Genomic DNA, 19,225 nt, shown 5'->3' on the forward strand with positions numbered 1-19,225 from the left:
TCCCCTCCTCTCACAGGAACTTACCCCTATCCCCTCCTCTCACAGGTACTTACCCCTATCCCCTCCTCTCACAGGTACTTACCCCTATCCCCTCCTCTCACAGGTACTTACCCCTATCCCCTCCTCTCATAGGTGCTTACCCCTATCCCCTCCTCTCATAGGTACCTACCCCTATCCCCTCCTCTCACAGGTACTTACCCCTATCCCCTCCTCTCACAGGTACTTACCCCTATCCCCTCCTCTCACAGGTACTTACCCCTATCCCCTCCTCTCACAGGTACTTACCCCTATCCCCTCCTCTCACAGGTACTTACCCCTATCCCCTCCTCTCATAGGTACTTACCCCTATCCCCTCCTCTCACAGGTACTTACCCCTATCCCCTCCTCTCATAGGTACTTACCCCTTTCCCCTCCTCTTCTTGTAGGTTTTTCTAAAAACATTATTCCCATGTCCCTTGTTATAAGTACAAATATCCATTCCAGATCCACCTAGAGAGAAATACTACTTAGGTGCTTCCAAATTCTTGGATCATATTTTGTAATTTGTTATCATGTACTATTAATTTCTGTTGTGCATTCTGCAGTTCCATGACCTCTTTGCTGAGTGTTGACGAAGAGCGATATGTCTCCTCACCTGAGGGTGGTGATAGAGAGATGAGACACAGACCCCACTCGGCACCACTGAGTTCTGTGTTTGGAATCTCTGAGGATTCTGTCTTCAACATGGTCCAGAGAGGCCAGTCACAGAGTGAGATCGTACTGTCGTCCAGTTGGAGTAGACGGGAGAAATACAGACCTGTCAAAATACCAACGGACACCAGGTTTATGATGGGTATTGTAGAGTTGGTAATGAACCTTCTCAATTCCAGATTGGCTGAGCTAATGCGAAGTTTCAGTCAGGGAACTCTAGGTCCGCTGTCTGGTAGTATCTCAGCAAGTCAGCAGTTTGCCCAAGAAATGCTAAGCATGGTGTCTGCTAAGATGTATTCCCATGCCATAGAGCATATTGCGCACGGCCACAAGTCTCCCCTTGAGTTAGAGAGGGAGCTTGAGGCCATATTGGGTCCTCTGGCTGGACAGGTTATAGTCATCATCATAGATAGCATCTTTAAGGCTAAAGCCAACGGAAGAAACGAGGGACGAGCGACCAGCCCCTTGACCTATTTTCTCACTGCCATTTCAGCAGAAATACAAAGCCTAGTTGTTCAGAGATCGGCTAGCAGACCGTCCACCAGACTGTCCAACAACGACCCACTGCTGAACGTTTCCAAGTCAAAGGTCTTAAGATCAGTTCTGCTCAAAATGGCAGAACTCTTTGGCCAAGGTCCAAGTGAAACCTGTCTAGTTCCACTAGTCCAGAGTCAGTCCAACAACTCTGTTTGCGACTGGACTCTGAATGCAGGCACCGTTCATCCAAGTCAATTTCTGTCCCACAACAGAATGACAGAAGTGTCCTCTGCCAGGGGGGAAGAGACTAAGAAGAACAGGAAGTGGCATTTCCTACACAAAATTGTCAAGATTCCAAAGATCAGGATTAAGGTAGAGGGCTCAGTGTCTTTAGTTTACCTCTGTAAGGCAGGGCTGAAATGTACCCTACAGATTCACTAAACCCCTATTGTCTCTGCATTAGAACAATGCTGTTGTCATTGTCTTTAGGAGGTTGAGTGAGGCCGCTGTAATACAATCCTAATACACATGGGAGAGAGAGTCAATGGATGTGTTCCAAATTGCACCCTATTCCCTATATAGTGCACTACTTTTGACCAGAGCTCGATGGGCCCTTGTCAAAAGTAGTGCCTTACGTAGCCAATAGGGTGACTTTTGGGATGCATGCCATACAGTGCCTTGCGAAAGTATTCGGCCCCCTTGAACTTTGCGACCTTTTGCCACATTTCATTTTTTTGTGAAGAATCAACAACAAGTGGGACACAATCATGAAGTGGAACGACATTTATTGGATATTTCAAACTTTTTTAACAAATCAAAAACTGAAAAATTGGGCGTGCAAAATTATTCAGCCCCTTTACTTTCAGTGCAGCAAACTCTCTCCAGAAGTTCAGTGAGGATCTCTGAATGATCCAATGTTGACCTAAATGACTAATGATGATAAATACAATCCACCTGTGTGTAATCAAGTCTCCGTATAAATGCACCTGCACTGTGATAGTCTCAGAGGTCCGTTAAAAGCGCAGAGAGCATCATGAAGAACAAGGAACACACCAGGCAGGTCCGAGATACTGTTGTGAAGAAGTTTAAAGCCGGATTTGGATACAAAAAGATTTCCCAAGCTTTAAACATCCCAAGGAGCACTGTGCAAGCCATAATATTGAAATGGAAGGAGTATCAGACCACTGCAAATCTACCAAGACCTGGCCGTCCCTCTAAACTTTCAGCTCATACAAGGAGAAGACTGATCAGAGATGCAGCCAAGAGGCCCATGATCACTCTGGATGAACTGCAGAGATCTACAGCTGAGGTGGGAGACTCTGTCCATAGGACAACAATCAGTCGTATATTGCACAAATCTGGCCTTTATGGAAGAGTGGCAAGAAGAAAGCCATTTCTTAAAGATATCCATAAAAGGTGTCGTTTAAAGTTTGCCACAAGCCACCTGGGAGACACACCAAACATGTGGAAGAAGGTGCTCTGGTCAGATGAAACCAAAATTGAACTTTTTGGCAACAATGCTAAATGTTATGTTTGGCGTAAAAGCAACACAGCTCATCACCCTGAACACACCATCCCCACTGTCAAACATGGTGGTGGCAGCATCATGGTTTGGGCCTGCTTTTCTTCAGCAGGGACAGGGAAGATGGTTAAAATTGATGGGAAGATGGATGGAGCCAAATACAGGACCGTTCTGGAAGAAAACCTGATGGGAGTCTGCAAAAGACCTGAGACTGGGACGGAGATTTGTCTTCCAACAAGACAATGATCCAAAACATAAAGCAAAATCTACAATGGAATGGTTCAAAAATAAACATATCCAGGTGTTAGAATGGCCAAGTCAAAGTCCAGACCTGAATCCAATCGAGAATCTGTGGAAAGAACTGAAAACTGCTGTTCACAAATGCTCTCCATCCAACCTCACTGAGCTCGAGCTGTTTTGCAAGGAGGAATGGGAAAAAATGTCAGTCTCTCGATGTGCAAAACTGATAGAGACATACCCCAAGCGACTTACAGCTGTAATCGCAGCAAAAGGTGGCGCTACAAAGTATTAACTTAAGGGGGCTGAAGAATTTTGCACGCCCAATTTTTCAGTTTTTGATTTGTTAAAAAAGTTTGAAATATCCAATAAATGTCGTTCCACTTCATGATTGTGTCCCACTTGTTGTTGATTCTTCACAAAAAAATACAGTTTTATATATTTTTGTTTGAAGCCTGAAATGTGGCAAAAGGTCGCAAAGTTCAAGGGGGCCGAATACTTTCGCAAGGCACTGTATATTTTACACAGGCTCAGTTGTCCTGATGTGTTTTGTCAACAGCTATTCAAGACAAAAGGGGAACCGAAGAGCCACCCTGAACAGGATTCTCTGCCTACCAAACGTCTCAGAGAGACTCGTATTTCACAGGGTAAGTGATAAGCATTGATTATGTCATATTGATGTATCACCCTATGGCCAGCTTGTTAAAACGGTGACTACAGATACAGGCGGACAGACAGGCAGACAGATACACACATTCATTTTCTGATTATGAAATATTCTTATCACAGATGCTGAGTGTGAGGTTCTATCCACTTCCCCACCCAAGGAGGCCCTGACAACCACACTGGCCCCTGCTCCCCAGGAGTCCCAGTCCCGTAAACGCCCTCTCATAGTCAGGGTGTTACGAGCTATCTCCAGAGCCGTCTCCAAACCATTCAGAAAAGCTTTTGGGAAGAAGAATTAGCCAAATGCCGGATTTTATTACTATTTTAATCAGAGCCTTTATTTAATAAAACATTACTGCATTGATTTCTGTCTATAGTCGTCTTACTGTTTGTGCAAGATAATGGTACTTCAAACCACATCGTCAAACATATTTATAGTGAAGCACTTCATATTTTTTATTTTATTTAACCTTCATTTAACTAGGCAAGTCAGTTAAGAACAAATTATTATTTACAATGACGGCCTACCCCGGCCAAACCTGGATGTATAAGATGAACAGAGAACACTTTGTAACACTTTCTATGAAGCCCATATCTATAATGCATACACTCAAGTTTACTCATCATTGGGAAAGGTAGGCCAAACGGCCTTTACTTATCATTGGGAAAGGTAGGATGTGTTTTGGACACATCCTTTCTGTGCTCTAGCAATTTAAGAACAGATGCCTCCTCCATCAGCCGTAGGCACCTTGTTCAGTATCTGTCACTTTACAGTACTATAGTTCATGATCTGGTTCTACTTAGTTTATGACATTCCTCCTCGTTCTTATAGGCTGGAGCAGACTTGGTTTGTCTCAAAATAAGACCGGTTTAAAATAGTTTTAGCCAGTTAAAGCAGGGTTTACCAAACTTTTTTTTCAAGGTGAAGGGGGAGGTTCGGACAGCTAAAGGACGTCCATTTTTTTGCACTGACCACAGACGTGGTCAAGTGTAAATATGACTTCTTACATGAGCCTGACAGTGCATCTCACGAAAGACAACGCCATCTCAGGCTAACATAGTTTGGAAAGCAATTGGCTATTGCTTCAAAGAGAAGACAATGAAAAGACTAATCTGTCTTTTAGTTATCAAAATTCTGAACTTAATTGAGCGAACAGTATTTTTGGCATCTGGCTATATCCCCGGTGAGTGTGCATACTCACTTTCTTTATCCCTGGGTCAGTGCCACTTGAAAGTCATATTGAAAAAGATTCTGCTAATCTCTATAGTCATATAAAGTGTAGTAGAATTGCATGGTCTATTGGTAAATAGCCCACCCTTTTTCACCTACCTCATCCCCATACTGTTTTTATTTATTTACTTTTCTGCTCTTTTGCACACCAATATCTCTACTTGTACATGACCATCTGATCATTCATCACTCCAGTGTTAATCTGCAAAATTGTAATTATTTTTTGTTTGTTCACAAACTCATGCATTGTGGCAGGGACATCCCCTTCAGACTTGTACAATGTTTCATAAAACTCCCTGAAGACTAGATTTAATTTCCTCAGGACTGTGAACAACTGTGTTATTGGGTATCTTAATAGAGCTAATAACTCTACTAGAATCCTCTCGTCTTATCTGCCAAGCAAGCAACTGGAGCTTTATCTCCATGTTCGTAGTAGTTTTGTTTTGTTCTCCTAAGAGCATTTTCCCCTTTATGGGTCGTCAGGGTGTTATATTCCAATGAGTCCAATGAGTCAAATGTTTGTAGAGTTGAGTCGTAAAATGTTACACTATGTTCATTTTCCAGATCTCTGATTTCATTCTCCAACAAATTTACTTGAGCCGTATACATCTTACGAGCACCTGAACTAAAAGATATGATATGCAAGGAGAGCTTCCCATAAAATTAGGGGGGAGGCAGAGTTGTTATTGGTGCTAGAAATATATGTCTATATGAGTGTTCAGAAATGTTACAAATGTGGGATTATTTAGTAAGTATGTTCCAAACCTCCATCTTCTTGAGGGTGGCTGTGCTCTACTGACTGGCACTGAAGCCAGCAGGGCAGAATGATCTGATATACATCTTGGTAAGTACTTACACCCAGTAGTTAAGCTTCCATTGGCTGCAGGAATAAGAAATAAATCAATTCTAGAGTAACTGTCATGGACAGGGGAGTAAAATGAGTATTCTTTAACCTTTTGGTTGTGAAATCTCCATAAGTCCCAAAGTGTTTCATTTCTGCTTTTAACATTTTAGCTGCCTGTGTGAGGCTGATACTATTAGAGGAAGATCTATCACTGGAAGGGTCCAGTACCAAGTTAAAATCCACTGCCATTAAAATCTCTGATGATGGGCACGTTAACTTCAAAAAGATGTCTTGGTAAAATGTAGGATCATCATGGTTAGGCTCATACACATTCACGATGGTAATGGGCTCATTGTTAATGAAACCTTGAATGATCACAAACCTTAAAGACAAAGCTTTAATCTGAGATTGTATCTGAAAGGGACAATGCTTATTAATGAGTATGGCCACCCATTTTGCCCGAGAGGTGAAAGATGAATAGTACACTTGACCCACCCACTCTCTCTTCAGTTTATCATGCTCAGAGTCAGTCAGATGTGTCTCCTGAAGAAGAGCTATATCAAACTTATGCTGCTTTAGATCATTCAGAATGCGTTTGCGCTTGACTGGGCATTTAGTACCCCTAATGTTAAGTGACTGGGCATTTAGTACCCCTAATGTTAAGTGACTGGGCATTTAGTACCCCTAATGTTAAGTGACTGGGCATTTAATACCCCTAATGTTAAGTGACTGGGCATTTAGTACCCCTAATGTTAAGTGACTGGACATTTAGTACCCCGAATGTTAAGTGACTGGGCATTTAGTACCCCTAATGTTAAGTGACTGGGCATTTAGTACCCCTAATGTTAAGTGACTGGGCATTTAATACCCCTAATGTTAAGTGACTGGGCATTTAGTACCCCTAATGTTAAGTGACTGGACATTTAGTACCCCGAATGTTAAGTGACTGGGCATTTAGTACCCCTAATGTTAAGTGACTGGGCATTTAGTACCCCTAATGTTAAGTGACTGGGCATTTAATTCCCCTAAGGTTAGGTGACTGGGCATTTAGTACCCCTAATGTTAAGTGACTGGGCATTTAATACCCCTAATGTTAAGTGACTGGGCATTTAATACCCCTAATGTTAAGTGACTGGGCATTTAGTACCCCTGATGTTAAGTGACTGGGCATTTAATACCCCTAATGTTAAGTGACTGGGCATTTAGTACCCCTAATGTTAAGTGACTGGGCATTTAATACCCCTAATGTTAAGTGACTGGGCATTTAGTAATGTTAGTAATGTTAAGTGTCATAAATGTATAGTTATTAGGTGCCAACATCTTTAAAGAAAATAAGAAATAGTGAAAAGGAAAGAAACAAAATAGCTTTGAGTAAATACCACATGTACAAAATGAAATGATGAAAGTATAAAGTAGTAAACATCTCGTGAGCCAAAGCCCTGACCCTACCACAAACCCACCCAACCCCCTCCCCAACTGAGGGAGTTAAAGAACCCATATCCTTAGACGCTAGTCTTTAAGCTAGATGTACTTGCTACGCATAGCATCACTCAAATTAGGTTCATTCTAAATCAAATGTATATGGAATTAGAAGTACATTGACTGTTCCTTGTAGCATGAAAATATTGTTAGTCAAGTAACAAAATACAATTTGATTAAAACAATATTGACTGGACTAATTAGCCCCACTTGAGCATGTCTCAATTTTTAAAACTTTTTTTAGATAAAATAAACTTTGGTGCATTCATCGTCACCAACCGAGCCTACCCCCACGCACACCCAAATGTCAACCAATCGGCATTCCCCAAAGCGCCCTGAAACCTGTGCCGCTCGGCGACAAAAGCGATGACCACAAACGCACCCCAGCAGGTCAGGATTAAAGACATCAAACTATGATGTATAAATGAAGACCTTTACCAGACGATAACTATCATCTCTCAAATATAAAATAGGGACAAGTAGTTAAACAATCACCAACCATCCTGATTTCACCCTCCCCCAAAATATTATATATATATACACACACACAGCTTTACACTTGTGTATGTGTATACATATCAGCTAGCTGGCAATTCTGCGGCCAGCCAATGAGTAGCTTATCCCTGTCTCTGTATCAATAATGCCAGCATACATCTCTAACAATAAACAGGCCAGCAAACGTAATAATAGCTCAAATTCCCTGAAGTAATATAAACAACATAGTTAGGCTGGAAACCCAGTCAAAAGCCACATAACTATTTAACCAAACCCGACTGGACCTTTCTGCGTAAAATAAAAGTATACAGCAAAAATGTAACTACCTGGCATAGTGAGGATGTATAGGAGCTATAGCTAGTTTACACCCTTGTAAACTTAGCGAGCTGGTTAAATTGCTCAGCCATATTAGCTATGATCCAACTTCACCTCGCCAGTCATTATCATGCTAGCCAGCCAGCCAGTCGATCATATGAGTAATTTCGGTGTTTCCTTATGTGCTAACAGTTCACTATCCACTGTATCCAAGTTCAAAAGACAGTTCCCTGGGGTGTAGTAGACATGAACAAGTTAGGAAGTTCTTTCCTCATGTATGTTTCAGCCATCTTCACAGAGTCAAATGTGTGCTCAAATCAAATCAAATCAAATTTTATTTGTCACATACACATGGTTAGCAGATGTTAATGCGAATGTAGCGAAATGCTTGTGCTTCTAGTTCCGACAATGCAGTAATAACCAACAAGTAATCTAACTAACAATTCCAAAACTACTGTCTTATACACAGTGTAAGGGGATAAAGAATATGTACATAAGGATATATGAATGAGTGATGGTACAGAGCAGCATAGGCAAGATACAATAGATGATATCGAGTACAGTATATACATATGAGATGAGTATGTAAACAAAGTGGCATAGTTAAAGTGGCTAGTGATACATGTATTACATAAGGATGCAGTCGATGATATAGAGTACAGTATATATGTATGCATATGAGATGAATAATGTAGGGTAAGTAACATTATATAAGGTAGCATTGTTTAAAGTGGCTAGTGATATATTTACATCATCTCCCATCAATTCCCATTATTAAAGTGGCTGGAGTTGAGTCAGTGTCATTGTCAGTGTGTTGGCAGCAGCCACTCAATGTTAGTGGTGGCTGTTTAACAGTCTGATGGCCTTGAGATAGAAGCTGTTTTTCAGTCTCTCGGTCCCAGCTTTGATGCACCTGTACTGACCTCGCCTTCTGGATGATAGCGGGGTGAACAGGCAGTGGCTCGGGTGGTTGATGTCCTTGATGATCTTTATGGCCTTCCTGTAACATCGGGTGGTGTAGGTGTCCTGGAGGGCAGGTAGTTTGCCCCCGGTGATGCGTTGTGCAGACCTCACTACCCTCTGGAGAGCCTTACGGTTGAGGGCGGAGCAGTTGCCGTACCAGGCGGTGATACAGCCCGGCAGGATGCTCTCGATTGTGCATCTGTAGAAGTTTGTGAGTGCTTTTGGTGACAAGCCGAATTTCTTCAGCCTCCTGAGGTTGAAGAGGCGCTGCTGCGCCTTCTTCACGATGCTGTCTGTGTGAGTGGACCAATTCAGTTTGTCTGTGATGTGTATGCCGAGGAACTTAAAACTTGCTACCCTCTCCACTACTGTTCCATCGATGTGGATAGGGGGGTGTTCCCTCTGCTGTTTCCTGAAGTCCACAATCATCTCCTTAGTTTTGTTGACGTTGAGTGTGAGGTTATTTTCCTGACACCACACTCCGAGGGCCCTCACCTCCTCCCTGTAGGCCGTCTCGTCGTTGTTGGTAATCAAGCCTACCACTGTTGTGTCATCCGCAAACTTGATGATTGAGTTGGAGGCGTGCGTGGCCACGCAGTCGTGGGTGAACAGAGAGTACAGGAGAGGGCTCAGAACGCACCCTTGTGGGGCCCCAGTGTTGAGGATCAGCGGGGAGGAGATGTTGTTGCCTACCCTCACCACCTGGGGGCGGCCCGTCAGGAAGTCCAGTACCCAGTTGCACAGGGCGGGGTCGAGACCCAGGGTCTCGAGCTTGATGACGAGCTTGGAGGGTACTATGGTGTTGAATGCCGAGCTGTAGTCGATGAACAGCATTCTCACATAGGTATTCCTCTTGTCCAGATGGATTAGGGCAGTGTGCAGTGTGGTTGAGATTGTATCGTCTGTGGACCTATTTGGGCGGTAAGCAAATTGGAGTGGGTCTAGGGTGTCAGGTAGGGTGGAGGTGATATGGTCCTTGACTAGTCTCTCAAAGCACTTCATGATGACGGATGTGAGTGCTACGGGGCGGTAGTCGTTTAGCTCAGTTACCTTAGCTTTCTTGGGAACAGGAACAATGGTGGCCCTCTTGAAGCATGTGGGAACAGCAGACTGGTATAGGGATTGATTGAATATATCCGTAAACACACCGGCCAGCTGGTCTGCGCATGCTCTGAGGGCGCGGCTGGGGATGCCGTCTGGGCCTGCAGCCTTGCGAGGGTTAACACGTTTAAATGTCTTACTCACCTCTGCTGCAGTGAAGGAGAGACCGCATGTTTTCGTTGCAGGCCGTGTCAGTGGCACTGTATTGTCCTCAAAGCGGGCAAAAAAGTTATTTAGTCTGCCTGGGAGCAAGACATCCTGGTCCGTGACTGGGCTGGATTTCTTCCTGTAGTCCGTGATTGACTGTAGACCCTGCCACATGCCTCGTGTCTGAGCCGTTGAATTGAGATTCTACTTTGTCTCTGTACTGACGCTTAGCTTGTTTGATAGCTGCACTGTTTGTATTCGGTCATGTTACCAGAAACCTTGCCCTGATTAAAAGCAGTGGTTTGCGCTTTCAGTTCCACACGAATGCTGCCATCAATCCACGGTTTCTGGTTAGGGAATGTTTTAATCATTGCTATGGGAACGACATCTTCAACGCACGTTCTAATGAACTCGCACACCGTATCAGCGTATTCGTCAATATTGTTATCTGACGCAATACGAACCATGTCCCAGTCCACGTGATGGAAGCGGTCTTGGAGTGTGGAGTCAGCTTGGTCGGACCAGCGTTGGACAGACCTCAGCATGGGAGCCTCTTGTTTTAGTTTCTGTCTGTAGGCAGGGATCAACAAAATGGAGTCGTGGTCAGCTTTTCAGAAAGGGGGGCGGGGCAGGGCCTTATATGCGTCGCGGAAGTTAGAGTAACAATGATCCAAGGTCTTTCCACCCCTGGTTGCGCAATCGATATGCTGATAAAATTTAGGGAGTCTTGTTTTCTGATTAGCCTTGTTAAAATCCCCAGCTACAATGAATGCAGCCTCCGGATAAATCGTTTCCAGTTTGCAGAGAGTTAAATAAAGTTCGTTCAGAGCCATCGGATGTGTCTGCTTGAGGGGGGATATATACGGCTGTGATTATAATCGAAGAGAATTCTCTTGGTAGATAATGCGGTCTACATTTGTTTGTGAGGAATTCTAAATCAGGTGAACAGAAGGATTTGAGTTCCTGTATGTTTCTTTCATCACACCATGTCACGTTAGCCATCAGGCATACGCCCCCGCCCCTCTTCTTACCAGAAAGATGTTTGTTTCTGTCGGCGCGATGCGTGGAGAAACCCGTTGGCTGCACCGCCTCGGATAGCGTCTCTCCCGTGAGCCATGTTTCCGTGAAGCAAAGAACGTTGCAGTCTCTGATGTCCCTCTGGAATGCTACCCTTGCTCGGATTTCATCAACCTTGTTGTCAAGAGACTGGACATTGGCAAGAAGAATGCTAGGGAGTGGTGCACGGTGTGCCCGTCTCCGGAGTCTGACCAGAAGAACACCTCGTTTCCCTCTTTTTCTGAGTCATTTTTTTGGGTCGCTGCATGGAATCCACTCCCTTGTCCTGTTTGTAAGGCAGAACACAGGATCCGCGTCGCGAAAAACATATTCTTGGTCGTACTGATGGTGAGTTGACGCTGATCTTATATTCAGTAGTTCTTGATGACCTGGGGTACTAATGTAAGAAATAACACGTAAAAAAACAAAAACAAAAAACTGCATAGTTTCCTAGGAACGCGAAGCGAGGCGGCCATCTCTGTCGGCGCCGGAAGTCCTGAGCACCAATGTGTGCTCAGGCTGGCAGGCCGTATGCCAAGCCAGCCTGACGCAGGAGTCTCTTTAGTGGGGAGAAAGTCATCTTCCTCTTGTTTAGTGTTGGAGAAAAATCCGGAAAGATCATGATTCTGGCATCTCCGTACTTGCTCGGGCAGCAGAGAGGATGCGAACAGTGTCCTGGTACCGTAGACATTTTATGACAAATGCCCTGGGTGCAACCTGGCCAGGCAGCCGCCTCCGTAGGGTGCGATAGGCCCTCTCAATCTCCAGTGGGTGCGCGGGAGGGGGTAGATCCAGAATTTTGGGAATCCTGTAGAAAGGAGATTGCGTCTCTTCTCTCCACGACCCCTGGGAAACCTTGAAGTCTCAAATTCGAGTGCCTCTGGAAATGTTCCTAATAATCAAATTTCTCCTCGAGTTTAGCGATGGCGTCTTCCAACTTCTTGTATTTTTTTGGTCCGCTTCCTCGCGGACGTCCAGGATGGCAGCCTGGTGGTCAGCATGGTTTTTTTCAAACTTTGTCACTCGTCCCTTTGTGACTATCTGGTCTTCGTGGAGTTTATCGACCAGTACATCAATTTTTCCGAGGCGTTCAGAAAGTGTCTCTTGGATTTTTGTTATACCCATGTCCATCTCCATTCTGAACCATGCTGGTGCTTCTTCCGAGCTAGCATCCGCCAAGGCCGATGAAGGGCTGTCAGAGAAGGGCATTTTCCCATGCGTCGTCTGAGGCTTTGAAATATTGGACATATTTTGCTTTGGCGATAAAACATTTATTGTAACTTCCAACTCACTATTAACGAACAGTTAAACCATGTCAAAATGCCTTAAAACTGTTCGAAAGTTCAAGGACACTACGCAGACGCGTCTTGTTAGAGCTTCGCCATTGGCGGAAGTCCCTCCCATATCATCATTCTTAAAACAGTCATCGTCGAACAAGTCTTCTACTGTTGTTCTTCTCCATTTCATGCAAAACACATTGGAGGGACACTTCATATATGTAATGGGTGTACTTTCCATGTTACAGTATTTCCTTTATAACATTTATTATGACATCATTACATAACAAACAAAACAACATTAGTGTTCTTTAGATCACCTCTGACCGTTCCCCACGTTTCATGTTAGATATACTGTTCCAGTAGTTGCTTTTGAACGTGTTAGAGTTTCGTCTGGAAAAAGTATTCTTGAAACAAAGCACATTCCAAAATGGCGTGAGTTTTTAACCCCCACCAGGTCCCTCCTCCCCCTCTGCGGGTGAGAGGGGATCTGGTTGAAGTCATTCATTGCAAACCTGGTCTGACCTATTTGGATCCTCACAAGACAGTCTGTAATCCCGACATGTTTCAAGCTGACTACCATTGTCCGTGTTCCCAAGAACTCCAAGGTAACCTGTCTGTAGCACTCACATCTGTAATTATGAAGTGCTTTGAAAGACTGGTCATGACCACATCAACACAATCATCCCAGACACCCTGTACCCACTCCAATTTGCATAGCTCCCCAACAGATCCACAGATGAAGCAATCTCAATTGAGAGGGGAAATAACTATGTGAGAATGCTGTTCATAGACGACAGCCCAGCGTTCAACACCATAGTCCCCTCCAAGCTCGGGACCTCGGGACTGAAGACCTCCTTCTGCAACTGGATGCTGGACTTTCTGACGGGCCAACCCCAGGTGGAGAGGATAGGCAAGAACACCTCTGCCACACTGACCTTCAACACGGGAGGCCCTCAGGTGTGCGTGCTTAGTCTCCTTCGGTACTCCCTGTTCACCCATGATTATGTGGCCACACACAACTCCAACACCATCATCAAGTTTGCTGACGACACGAAGGCGATGAGAGGTCAGAGACTTGGCATTGTGGTGCCAGGACAACCTCTCCCTTAATGTCAGTAAGACCAAGGAGATGACCGTGGACTATAGGAGCAAGAGGGGAGAGCACATCCCAATCCACATCAACAGAGCTGTTCCTTGGCGTCCACATCACTAAGGACCTAACATGGTCCACACACACCCGCACAGTCGTGAAGTGGGCGCGCCAGGAGGCTGAAAAATTTGGCATGGGCACTCGCGTCCTCAAAAGTTAAAGGGTTTTGCACTGACCCTACGCACAGTCACTAGACTGTATACAAACCATATGCACACTCATAAACTCTACATTTACACTCCCACACAAAACCCCCACAGATTCACATACTATACATACTGTACCACACACACAAACCGACACAACCCACACACACACATACACACACACACTCACGAACAAACACACACTTTATTTTGCTATTATTATTATTAGTATTATTATCATCTATCCTGATGCCTAGTCACCCTGCCTTCTTGTACATATCTACCTCAAATACCTCGTACCTCTGCACACTGATCTGGAAGTGGTACTCCTTGTATATAGCTTTATTCTTAGGTATTTTATTCCTCGTGTTACAATATATACAGTACCAGTCAAAAGTTTGGACACACCTACTCATTCCACGGTTTCTTTATTTTAAAATTTTCTACATTGTAGAACATCAAAGTATGAAATAACACATAAGGAATCCTGTAGTAATCAAAACAAGTGTTAAACAAATCAAAATATATTTTATATTTGAGATTCTTCAAAGTAGCCACCCTTTGCCTTGATGACAGTTTTGCACACTATTGGCATTCTCTCAACCAGCTTCATGAGGTACTCACCTGGAACGCATTTCAATTAACAGGTGTGCCTTGTTCAAAGTTCATTTTTGGAATGTATTTCCTTCTTAGTGCGTTTGAGCCAATCACTTGTTTTGTGACAAGGTAGGGGTGGTATACAGAAGATAGCCCTCCTGGGAAAATACCAAGTCCATATTATGGCAAGAACAGCTCAAATAACCAAAGAGAAACAAAAGTCTATTATTATTTTAAGACATTTAGTTCAGTCAATCTGGAAAATCTCAAGAACTTTGAATGTTTCTTCAAGTGCAGTCGCAAAATCCATCAAGCGCTATGTCTCTCATGAGGACCGCCACAGGAAAGGAAGACCCAGAGTTACCTCTGCTGTAAAGTTCAAGTAACAGACACATCTCAACATCAACTGTTCAGAGGAGACTACGTGAATCAGGGCTTCATTGCTGCAAAGAAACCACTACTAAAGGACACCAATAATAAGAAGACTTGCTTGGGCCAAGAAACACGAGCAATGGACATTAGACCAGGTGGAAATCTGTCCTTTTGGAAAAGCAATCCAGGTGAAGCTGGTTGAGAGAATGCCAAGAGTGTGCAAAGCTGTCAACAAGGCAAAGGGTGGCTACATTGAAGACGCTATATAAATATAAAATAGATTTTGATATGTTTAACACTTTTTTGGTTACTACATGATTCCATATGTGTTATTTCATAGTTTTGAGTTCTTCACTATTATTTTACAATGTGGAAAATAGTCCAAATAAAGAAAAACCTTTGAATGAGTAGGTGTGTTCAAACTTTTGGTACTGTATATATACACTGCTTAAAAAAATAAAGGGAACACTAAAATAACACATCCTAGATCTAAATTAATGAAATATTCTTATTAAATACTTTTTTCTTTACATAGTTGAATGTGCTGACAACAAAATCACACAAAAATTATCAATGGAAATCAAATTTATCAACCCATGGAAGTCTGGATTTGGAGTCACACTCAAAATTAAAGTGGAAAACCACACTACAGGCTGATCCACACACACTACAGGTTGTAATGTCCTTAAAACAAGTCAAAATGAGGCTCAGTAGTGTGTGTGGCCTCCACGTGCCTCTATGACCTCACTACAACGCCTGGGCATGCTCCTGATGAGGTGGCGGATGGTCTCCTGAGGGATCTCCTCCCAGACCTGGACTAAAGCATCCGCCAACTCCTGGACAGTCTGTGGTGCAACGAGGCGTTGGTGGATGGAGCGAGACATGATGTCCCAGATGTGCTCAATTTGATTCAGGTCTGGGGAACGGGCGGGCCAGTCCATAGCATCAATGCCTTCCTCTTGCAGGAACTGCTGACACACTCCAGCCACATGAGGTCTAGCATTGTCTTGCATTAGGAGGAACCCAGGGCCAACCGCACCAGCATACGGTCTCACAAGGGGTCTGAGGATCTCATCTCGGTACCTAATGGCAGTCAGGCTACCTCTGGCGAGCACATGGAGGACTGTGCGGCCCCCCAAAGAAATGCCACCCCACACCATGACTGACCCACCGCCAAACCGGTCATGCTGGAGGATGTTGCAGGCAGCAGAACGTTCTCCAAGGCGTCTCCAGACTCTGTCACGTCTGTCAGATGTGCTCAGTGTGAACCTGCTTTCATCTGTGAAGAGCACAGGGCGCCAGTGGCGAATATGCCAATCTTGGTGTTCTCTGGCAAATGCCAAACGTCCTGCACGGTGTTGGGCTGTAAGCACAACCCCCACTTGTGGACGTCGGGCCCTTATACCACCCTCATGGAGTCTGTTTCTGATCGTTTGAGCAGACACATGCACATTTATGGCCTGCTGGAGGTCATTTTGCAGGGCTCTGGCAGTGCTCCTCCTGCTCCTCCTTGCACAAAGGCGGAGGTAGCAGTCCTGCTGATGGGTTGTTGCCCTCCTATGGCCTCCTACATGTCTCCTGATGTACTGGCCTGTCTCCTGGTAGCGCCTCCATGCTCTGGACACTACACTGACAGACACAGCAAACCTTCTTGCCACAGCTCGCATTGATGTGCCATTCTGGATGAGCTGCACTACCTGAGCCACTTGTGTGGGTTGTAGACTCCGTCTCATGCTACCACTAGAGTGAAAGCACCGCCAGCATTCAAAAGTGACCAAAATATCAGCCAGGAAGCATAGGAACTGAGAAGTGGTCTGTGGTCACCACCTGCAGAACCACTCCTTTATTGGGGGTGTCTTGCTAATTGCCTATAATTTCCACCTGTTGTCTATTCCATTTGCACAACAGCATGTGAAATGTATTGTCAATCAGTGTTGCTTCCTCAGTGGACAGTTTGATTTCACAGAAGTGTGATTGACTTGGAGTTACATTGTGTTGTTTAAGTGTTCCCTTTATTTTTTTGAGCAGTGTATATATTCTATAGTTTTGTACTCTGCATCGTTGGGGTGGGCTCGTAAGCAAGCATTTCACGGTGAAGAGTTGATTTGAGAGGGAAAGACAAAGAGCGAGGGAGTCCAAATGTATTCTGACCTAGTCTTTAGTATGAAACCATTTTTAATGAGACAAGTACAAAACATTCAAGGAACAGTTGTCTCCATGTCTTGTCCGTACCTGGTAGGAGTACTCGGGTGGGGGTCCCGCAAAGTTCATCCCAATGGCTGGGGGAGGAGGGTAGGCATTGGTCATGTAGGGACATATCTTTTCCAGAGAATCTACACATTTTCCTTCGTGAGGAAATTGCGACAAATTACCGGGCTTCCCGTTCAAACAGAAAGTGTTATTTAGAAGCATGTGTTTTATTTGATTTAAACAGGTAAGTTGACTGAGAACACATTCTCATCTACAGCAATGACCTGGGGAATAGTTACAGGGGAGGGGGGTGAATGAGCCAATAGTAAGCTTGGGATGATTAGGTGACCGTGATGGTATGAGGGCCAGAATAGGAATTTAGCCAGGACACCAGGGTTAACACCCCTACTCTAACAGAGGGAATAAAGTAGACGGCACGGGTCAAAATTTTGATTGATGACCCTGTGTCCATGATGACGTGTACATGTCCAAATATGGGCCTCCGGCCAGGCCATCCTGTTCCTGTGGTCACGTGTTAGAGGGTATGTTATTTTATATCTATATTGCATCCTTTGAAGTAGTCATGCTGATTGATGTCTAGGGACCTGGTTGAACTGGGGGGGTTCAGTGTTTGAACGTGTATGGCCCCCCACCCCCAGTTGTATTGCCCTTATGGTTGTTATCTGATGAAGCAGGAATGTCCGGGGTATTGGCTGTGGCAGACGCATTATAAATACAAGTCCAGAACAAGGCATGCGACCCCAGAACAGTAAACAAGATTTTTTAAATAAAGCCCAGAATATTAAACATAAGAATATGTCTCCTAGGCCAATTCTCGGGATGCTCTGCAGCTCATGTCATGAACCCAATGACAAAAGCCTGGAGGATGTTTATGCGTGAGGCTCCAGAATGTTTTAAAGTAGTTTTGGGTACGAGTGAGGGACATATGTCTTACATATTCCAACCTGAGGAATCTACGGTTAAGATATTCACAGACAGTGGCCCAAAACCCCTTTATCGGGCAGAACCCGAGAGTTTTTCTCCAGCGCTAAGGATGAGAGAATGGCTTAAGATAAGACTCGCGCTGTGTCAAATTGAACAGGCCCTGAGTGCTTCAAGTCCACCCAGATATGCGTTGGAAGAACTGGTCTGCGGACAAAGTGATCTGATGGCCCTAAGAATCGCTTCAATGGCGTATACCCCTGACTCCAGAGTGACAATTTTAGCATGTGAACAATTCGATAGTGCAAATGCGACGAAAACTGTCAGTTCATATGTATTTTCCAAAGCATGCAAGGATGTAAACTTCTTTATACCAGTGTTCAGTTTTAAATGGTGTGATTACTATATTTTCCGAACACTGATGAATAAGCTGGAGTCTTTTCGAAAATCGTGAACAATTACGGCGATGGCCGAGGTTATGGTTGAGACATACCCAGGACCCACAAGGCCAAATGAGGATCTTTCCCTGGAGTGAAAACGTCCCGAGCTTCGATGGAGCGGGCAAGCGACTATGCAATGATGAATTGGAAACGGATAATGGTCAGGTCTAACCGGCCCCTTTATCTGTAACAAATAGTACAAATGTTGAATTATAACGTGTGTTAAAATGTATGTACTAAATATTCTGAATGAAATCATTGGTTTTGAAAATGTATCTCACACTTTAACGAAAGGGGAAGCTGTCTTTTCTCTCACGCCAGGGTCTGTCGCAGAGAAATGTCATGTCTGAAAAAAACATGGATTATTTTATAGGCTTTCCTACAATGGTATGTTATAAAGTTTGTAATAATGTACAACTGCAGGCCTCCAAGGTTTTTACATAAAACACTCGTGATGCATGTTTAAATATTAGTCAAATTTGGTAATTAATTCTAACATGTCTTAAAAAAGGTTGTACTATATATTTTGGAAATAAATAAATGGTTTTAAAACAGTATCTCACCCTTTAACGTTGGGAAAATGTATTTTACATCATCACCCCGCTCTGTCGCGAAGGAAAAAGACACGGAAAATCAGGGTGCGTGCGTGAGTGTGCGTGTGACGGAGCAGCAGGAGTGTGTGTGCGTTTCAAAAACAAAAAGGGCTGTGTGTGTGTGTGTGTGTGTGTTCAACAGGGCCCAACCATGTAGCCCCGTTGTATCTGTAGAGAATCGTTTGAAACCAATGTTTGCACTATCATGCATACGGCATGTCCAGATATCTGCCGACACCCCGGGGTTAAACATTGATATCTCTAATCAGCGCCCGGTGTCCCCCACCCCGGT

At 44.1% G+C, this 19,225-nt stretch overlaps 2 protein-coding genes across 7 annotated transcripts in view; one reads left to right on the plus strand and one right to left on the minus strand.

The window, feature by feature from the left end:
* Positions 1-3,956, plus strand: part of LOC116352914 (uncharacterized) — a 45,409-nt gene extending 41,453 nt beyond the window's left edge. For all 6 annotated transcript variants that reach the window (XM_031816204.1, XM_031816205.1, XM_031816203.1 and 3 more), the window contains 3 exons: positions 585-1,539; positions 3,486-3,573; positions 3,716-3,956. In XM_031816204.1, coding sequence (XP_031672064.1) covers positions 585-1,539; positions 3,486-3,573; positions 3,716-3,891 — 1,219 coding nt within the window. In that variant the 3' untranslated portion in view covers positions 3,892-3,956. The remainder of the gene's footprint in view (positions 1-584; positions 1,540-3,485; positions 3,574-3,715) is intronic.
* Positions 1-19,225, minus strand: part of LOC116361884 (polysialoglycoprotein-like) — a 35,737-nt gene that overhangs the window by 11,426 nt on the left and 5,086 nt on the right. The gene's annotated exons all lie outside the window — the stretch shown is intronic.

Source organism: Oncorhynchus kisutch, unplaced genomic scaffold, assembly GCF_002021735.2.
Source record: "Oncorhynchus kisutch isolate 150728-3 unplaced genomic scaffold, Okis_V2 scaffold761, whole genome shotgun sequence".
In the NCBI taxonomy this organism is placed as follows: domain Eukaryota; kingdom Metazoa; phylum Chordata; class Actinopteri; order Salmoniformes; family Salmonidae; genus Oncorhynchus; species Oncorhynchus kisutch.